This window comes from Diachasma alloeum, unplaced genomic scaffold, assembly GCF_001412515.2.
Source record: "Diachasma alloeum isolate Michigan unplaced genomic scaffold, Dall2.0 Dall_scaffold_00561, whole genome shotgun sequence".
In the NCBI taxonomy this organism is placed as follows: domain Eukaryota; kingdom Metazoa; phylum Arthropoda; class Insecta; order Hymenoptera; family Braconidae; genus Diachasma; species Diachasma alloeum.
The window spans coordinates 14,287-22,386 of record NW_021680693.1 but is presented as its reverse complement, the minus strand read 5'-3'; the positions used below and the strand labels follow the sequence as shown (position 1 = coordinate 22,386).

General features: G+C 37.9%; 1 protein-coding gene across 1 annotated transcript in view; it reads right to left on the bottom strand.

Annotated features, from left to right (window-relative positions):
- Positions 1-5,366, bottom strand: part of LOC107043377 (DNA replication licensing factor MCM4) — a 166,565-nt gene extending 161,199 nt beyond the window's left edge. Inside the window, exons 1-2 of the mRNA XM_015264868.2 lie at positions 5,085-5,366; positions 4,655-4,974 (exon numbers count right to left, since the gene is read on the bottom strand). Coding sequence (XP_015120354.1) covers positions 4,655-4,974; positions 5,085-5,271 — 507 coding nt within the window. The 5' untranslated portion in view covers positions 5,272-5,366. The remainder of the gene's footprint in view (positions 1-4,654; positions 4,975-5,084) is intronic.
- Between the last annotated feature and the right edge of the window lie 2,734 nt (positions 5,367-8,100).

Genomic DNA, 8,100 nt, shown 5'->3' with positions numbered 1-8,100 from the left:
GAATGCCAAGAAAATGGTCGAACAGAGGACAATGAACAATGGACAAAAAATAATTTGACGAGTGTAAGAAAAACCGTTGCCAGCAATCGTAAATGTCAAGTACTTGAGTTGAGTTCTCAATTTATTACTCTCCAAAATTCGTTACAGAAAGGCTTTTCCTGAAAATTCTAAACTCAGAGAGAAAAATAAACACATCGGTCACAGTCGTAAAATAGTAAAATCTCAATTCTGGTATATTTCGAAAGTTTCTCTGTTTCAAGTGGTCCACACGTGTTTGGGTTCTCCTTTGTTCATTGTATTCCTACGCGGAGGGCCTGAGACCCCTCAAGAGGAAAACTGGCGACGTCGCACGCTTTCCCTTCCTCCCTCTTTTCGTTTCCCCTGTTCTGTTTTAGCATACCCCTCTTCCCTTTCCTCTGGGCCGGGATTGCGCGCGCAACTTTTTGGTCTAGTGGAGGTGTTTTGAGCCAACCCTTAGATTAAAAACTTAAGTTTAAGTCAGTCCCATCGTGGCTGTTGTTCCGACAACTTTTCAAGCTTCTCTCTTCAAGTAGTTTTTCTTCAGAGTTTTTATGAGTTTTTATAAGTTTATTAGAAGTTCATCCAGTTTGTAGTCCAAGTTTTAGATTTTTGAGTCAAGAGTTATTTTGAATAAAAGTGTTAATGTGCTCTCCTAAGCACTGGTGTTTGGATTTATTCACAAATAAACCTTCAATCCAATTATCATATCATTGAACGTGTCAACATCGATGGAGTCCTCATCAGAGGTTTAGCGGCTAACGGATCCAAAATTTGGCGCTCAATATTCCAAATGGCGCTACTGTCCCTCCTAGTAACTTGGATAGGACATAACAATGTTGCCACTTTTTCGCATGGATTAATATGTTTTCATTTATTAAAAAAAAAACAATGTGAAAACCATTCAATGCGTGGAACAGATACAAATAAATTCGATTAGCTCCAAAAATAATTTTTAACCGGAGATACTCCCTAATATTGCCTGAATTTTGAATCCGAATGGGAAAAATTTTTTTGTTCAGCGATTGGTTTTTTGCAGGAAAACAATAGAAAGCCCTCCGCCTCACCTCCTACATCTCCTCGCCCGATTATCCTTAAAAACGAATAATTAGTGCAAAAAAATTGATTGTTTATCGTTCATTTGCCCCGCAGACGCTTAATATGTTAAAAGTAGTTGAGGGCCTCCAATTTTGGAGCTACAGAGGTATTTTTTTTTTCAAAACTTTTCAAAAAATGTGTGCAATAACAGTTCCGAATTGATTTTTTGAAATACAACTTTTACGCAGCTAATTTCGTTATTGAAAAAAATCATTGCACCATTCATGTAACATAGCCCGAAAATGACCCTGAAGTTTGCAGACCAAAATCTTCAACAGAGCATATCTGGTGAGGAAATTGAACAATTAAAACATTTCAAATTCCAATTTATCGGGCGTCACGAAATCTAATCGTGATGGTGGCTAAATATGTGAATAAATAAATTACGGGTTGATTTCTTCAAAATTTAACTATGAAAAACCATTGACACGGCATAAAAAAAAACATGGTCACAATTTTCATTCTACGAAATTTCGATGTGATTTTTGTCTTTTTCTTTCTAGTCTTATCGGTCAACGTTAAATCCGCTGTAGACCATTAAATCTTTGGCAAGCTTCATCCAAATGATTCGATCGAAAAAAGAAAAAGCATCACGTTTGTAAAAATTACAAATCTTGTCGTAATGTTTCTTGTTTTTTGTAAAAAATGTTTCATTAATGATATATGCAATGTTTTTCACGAGGGAAAACATCAACAGAGAATATCTACGAGGAAGATAAGTAGATTAGGACAAAAAACAAATGAAACGTGCAATAAAACCTCAACGTGAAATTTTTTTTTTTAATTTCTCTTCGTTCTTTCCATGAAAAATAGTAGAATTACGAAAATAAATACGTTTATGCCACTCATGCCTGAAACCGGCTGGATTACACACTCGACGCTTCGCGTCTCGTGTCTAATTCAGCCGGTTTGAGGCTTCGTGACATAAAATTTTGTTCAGTACTTGTTGGAAAATTTCGTCCTTAACGTGTGTGGTTACATCACTCGCCTTCGGCTCATGCTGTAAACCCCACACACGTTAAAGACGATATTGCCCCACACGTGCTGAAATATACTATTAACATCGGATATCTAGGAAAAGGAAAAAAAATCATACTTCACATTCTCTCCCAATTGTTACGTGATATTCGTTGCTTTGCTTCTAATTATTGTTCTCAGGGATCTACAATGGATGCTATAGTCATGACGCTGAATTTCTTATATCTAATCGTTTAACAAAGTGTATTTTGCGAGAAAATAGCAAAGAAATATGTCGCAGAGAAGCTAGCTCTAGAAACTCTGGTCACAAGAGGATGGGCAAATTGTACAAGGGTCACAAAAATCACGAGGATTACGAGGATCACAAGGTGATGGTTAAATTTCACGAGGATCAAGCATCACGAAGATCATGAGGGGAGGGTCAAATTTTACAAGGGTAAAAAATCGGGACGATTACAAGGGTCACAAGGGAATGGTCAAATTTAGCAAGACTCAAACATCACAAGAGTCACGAGGAGATTCGAGGAGTCAAATTTCACGAGGATCACAAGGGGATGGTCTAATTTCACAAGGATCACGAGGGTTACGAGGGTCACAAGAGGGTACTCAAATTTATCGAGGGCCAAACATCACGAGGGACACTAGAGGATAGTCAAATTTTACAAGGATCAATCATCACGAGAGTCACCAGAGAATGATAGGACAGTCAAACATCGCGAAGATCACGAGGGGATGGTTAAATTTTACGAGGGTCGAATATCCTGAGGGAAATTCTCGGGTTTTCTAGAAAATTCGAGGACATCCTTCAATTTTCTAAAAAATTCAAGAAAACTGTCCAGTTTTCCGAAAACCGGAAAATTCGAAAAAACTGTACAGTTTTACTGGAAATTTGAGGAACTTTCTTGGTTGTCGAAAAAACTCCAATTTTTTAGAAAATTTGAGAAAATGCTCGGACTTTCTCAAACATTTGCACATTATTTTTATCATTCTTTTTGTCTTCACGTTTCTCTAAGACTAAATTTCTCGTAAGATTTACAACGCCATGACTAAATTTCACGAGTATTGAATGTGAGAGACACTCTTGTGACACTCGTGACGGCCGTGAAGTTTGACCATCCCTTTGTGACCCTTGTGATTTTTGACCCTCGTGAAATTTGACCAGCCCCTTGTTACTCTCGTGACCCCCTTGAAATTTGACCATCCTCCTTGACCTTTGATGGAGTTTGACCATCTCTTTGTAACTTTTTGAAGAAAAATGATTTTTCCTATTTTCTAAGTTTTACACTCACAAGACCGAGACGAGACGATATTCTCTTAACCGAGACCGAGACGATACTGGAAATTTGGATATTTTTCAAAACCGAGACGAGACTGACGAAAGTCTCGTCTCGTGCGCAGCCCTAAAAATAAAAAACTCACGGGAGAGTTTTCAAGAATAATATGTATAAATGTTGATTTTTTAAGAATATAATCATTTTTGTAGATGTCCGATGTTGCTCGTATTTATTTTCGTAATTCCTTCATTTTTAATGGAAATATCGAAGAGAAATCGAAAAAAAAAAATTTCACTTTGAGTTTTTTTATTGTAATCCAACGTTTCATGTGTTTTTTGTCCCGATCTACATATCTTCCTCGTAGATATACTCTGTTGATGGTTTCCCTCGTGAAAAACATTGCATATATCATTAATGAATCATTTATTACAAAAAAACAAGAAACATCACGAGATTTATAATTTCTTCAAACGTGATGCTTTTTCTTTTTTCAATCGGATCGTTTTGATGAATAATGTAGCTTGCCAAAGATTTAGTATTCTACAGCGGATTTAACGTTAACCGATAGGACCAGAAAAAAAGGACAACAATCACGTCGAAATTTCGCGGAATAAAAATCGTCACCATGATTTTTTTCCAATAAAATAATTCCGGAGTGAGATATGCCGTGTCAATGGTTTTCCATAATTGAATTTTGAAGAAATCAAACCCTAATTCATTTATTTACACATTCAGCCACCATCACGATTAGATTTCGTCACACCCGACAAATTGAAATTTGAAATTTTCTCATTGCTCAATTTCTTCATCAGATATGCTCTATTGAAGATTTTTGTCTGCAAACTTCAGGGTCATGCCCGAAAAAGTTTTCTGAAAGAATCGAGAATATATTTTCAATATTTTAAGGATAATTTTTCTGCGTAGGAGTCAAATTTCAAAAAACTAATTCGTAATTATTATTGTACATATTTTACAAAAATTTTGGAAAAAAAAAGCGCCTGTGTCTCAAAAATTAGAGGCTTTAGACTCTTTCTTAAATTTTAAGCATCTGCAGGACGAACGCACACTAAATAATTAATTTTTTTGCACTAATTATCCGTTTTTAGACATATATAATCGATTTTCAATCTATGCATATGAGAAATCTCACTCCCCTATCCCCCGACTTTTAAAACTCATAGTAGTCTCCCCTTAGAGAAAGCTTGATCCGGTTTCGTAGTATACTCAAAACCGAGTCAGAGCGACAAAAAAGCCTTAAAAGTAATAATAATTTGTACGTCCTTTACCGGTTCAGCGACATTGACTTGTCGAATCCTTTTATCTGTTCTGATGTCAGCTCTCTGTCTAACTGGAGTCCCCCGAATTCCACTCCTTGGAGTCCTGATGGATCCCAACGAACTTGGCGTACCATAATTGAGTGGTGACGACAAGTCGACGTCACTCATCCCAGCCGTAGGACTTGTCTGCAGAATTCGATTGGGTGAACTGGCGGGAATCGAAGCTGGACCCTCCGACGAAGCTGCAATGGTTTCTTGAGTAACACGTTGACTCCCATGGCGCCGTTGAGGAGTAGATACTAATGAAGGCACTGAAGCTCTTTGTAAGCCTAATCGAGAAATTATCAAAGGAGACCATTATTATTATCATTATTGATATTATTATCTTTATTTATTATTGTTCATTGTCACATTTATTTAGGGCAAGGGTAAAACTAACCTTGTTGGTAAGACATCTTCCTGGGAGTAATACTTTGAGAAGTATTCGATGACGGAATCCTCGACTGTATTCTTTGCTTTTCATTACTTGGCACTTGTTCTTCATCTGGAATGCCTGGTGTTGTAGGTGGTCTCATAGGGCTCGACATTTCAATCGATCGATAGCTATTAATTGGGGTAAGTATCATCCAACATCTAAGTAATGGTAGATCACTAACCTACATAAGACGTTAAGACGCTAACTGTTGGTTCCCCCGCTGTCTCGCCAGGGTTTTCCCGCGTGAACTTCTGCCTACAACAATAGGGAATGTAGAGAGTTAACTTCAAAGAGAACTTGGATGGGGGACAAAATCCCAAACCGGAAATGAGGGAGGGGGAATGCTGAAGTAAGAAGAGGTGCCATCTAACGATCGGAGTGAAATATAGTATCGCCTTGTTCCTGCAGATGGCGGATGCAATATTAAAAGAATCTTGAAATCAAAGATTTTCTTCGTTTTGAAGGCTTCGAAAATCACGATGCGATGAGAATGCTACCGGGAGCGCCCAGTATTTTTTTTTTTCACGGGAAATATTGATCAAAGAGCAAATTCATTACAACAATAATATTCCGTGGCTATCGGACGCTATCGGAACAATTTTCATTAAAAAGAAATGTTTTGCAACAGTAGCAAGAGTTTATCGGGCGAGAACCGCTACAATTTTTTTCATTGAAAATAATAGATTTTCAACAAATTTTTGACAACATTTATACATGCAGTCTACCGGGTGGAACCGGTACTTTTTTCCCGAGGGAATATTATTTTTCCAACAATCTTTGACAACAATAATCTAGGCAGTCTACCAGGCGAAACCGGTACAGTTTTATTTTAGAAAGATATCTTTTTTTTGCATCGAAAGCTTCCATAAAAATGTATGCCACAGTCTACCGAGTGAAACCGGTACGGTTTTCTGCCAAGGAAACCATAAATTTTCAACAACAATAATATAGACAGTCTACCGGGCGAAACCGGTGAAGTTTTATTTTTGAAATTTTTTTNATCTAGGCAGTCTACCAGGCGAAACCGGTACAGTTTTATTTTAGAAAGATCTCTTTTTTTTACATCGAAAGCTTCCATAAAAATGTATGCCACAGTCTACCGAGTGAAACCGATACGGTTTTCTGCCAAGGAAACCATAAATTTTCAACAACAATAATATAGACAGTCTACCGGGCGAAACCGGTGAAGTTTTATTTTTGAAATTTTTTTTTTTTTGCGACTAATGCTGTCATAAGAATGAAACCAACAATCTACCGGGGGGAACCGGTACGGTTTTCTGCCAAGGAAACCATAAATTTTCAACAACAATAATATAGACAGTCTACCGCGCGGAACCAGTACAGTTTTTTTTTTAATATATTTTTTTACAACAAATGCTGTCATAAGAATGAAACCAACAATCTACCGGGTGGAACCGGTACGGTTTTCTGCCAAGGAAACTATAAATTTCCAACAACAATAATATGGACAGTCTACCGGGTGAAACCGGTACAATTTTCTGCTGCGGAAACATTATTTTTTCTAAAAAATTTCAACAACAATAATATAGGCAGTCCATCGGGCAGAACCGGTACGGTTTTATTAAAAAAAAAAATTTTTTTTGCAACAAATGCTTTCATAAGAATGAAAGCCACAGTCTACCGGGTGAAACCGGTACGGTTTTCTGCCCAGGAAACCATAAATTTTCAACAACAATAATATAGACAGTCTACCGGGCGGAACCGGTACAGTTATATTTTTAAAAAATATATTTTTTTTTGCAACAAATGCTGTCATAAGAATGAAACCAATAGTCTACCGGGTGGAACCGGTACGATTTTCTGCCCAGGAAACCATAAATTTTCAACAACAATAATATAGACAGTCTACCGGTAGGACGTCTTTGGGCTCGTCGTCAGCGTGCTGGCCCTATAAACCAAAGCGTCTCAGTAGCGCAGGTTCGAGTCCCGGTGATGAAAGATTTTTTCATCGCCGGAAAACGAACCTAGTGCATGTGGAGTTAGTTATGTGGAGTTAGATATAAGTTAGCTTAGAGGCAAGTGCGGGTAGGGAATTAGGCTGGGGTACCGCGTAGGTACTGGGACGGGTAGGTAAAAGACCACAACGGTCATACCATCTGGCACCACCCAATTTTTAGACAGTCTACCGGGCGGAACCGGTACAGTTTTATTTTTAAAAAATATATATTTTTTGCAACAAATGCTGTCATAAGAATGAAACCAACAGTCTACCTGGTGGAACCGGTACGGTTTTCTGCCAAGAAAACCATCAATTTTCAAGAACAATAATATAGACAGTCTACCGGGCGGAACCGCTACAGTTATATTTTTAAAAAATATATATTTTTTTGCAACAAATGCTGTCATAAGAATGAAACCAATAGTCTACCGGGTGGAACTGGTGCGGTTTTCTACCAAGGAAACTATAAATTTCCAACAACAATAATATAGACAGTCTACCGGGTGAAACCGGTACAATTTTCTGCTGCGGAAACATTATTTTTTCTAAAAAATTTCAACAACAATAATATAGGCAGTCAATCGGGCAGAACCGGTACGGTTTTATTTAAAAAAAAAACTTTTTTTGCAACAAATGCTTTCATAAGAATGAAAGCCACAGTCTACCGGATGAAACCGGTACGGTTTTCTACCCAGGAAACCATAAATTTTCAACAACAATAATATAGACAGTCTACCGGTAGGACGTCTTTGGGCTCGTCGTCAGCGTGCTGGCCCTATAAACCAAAGCGTCTCAGTAGCGCAGGTTCGAGTCCCGGTGATGAAAGAACCTAGTGCATGTGGAGTTAGTTATGTGGAGTTTGATATAAGTTAGCTTAGAGGCAAGTGCGGGTAGGGAATTAGGCTGGGGTACCGCGTAGGTACTGGGACGGGTAGGTAAAAGACCACAACGGTCATACCATCTGGCACCACCCAATTTTTAGACAGTCTACCGGGCGGAACCGGTACAGTTTTATTTTTA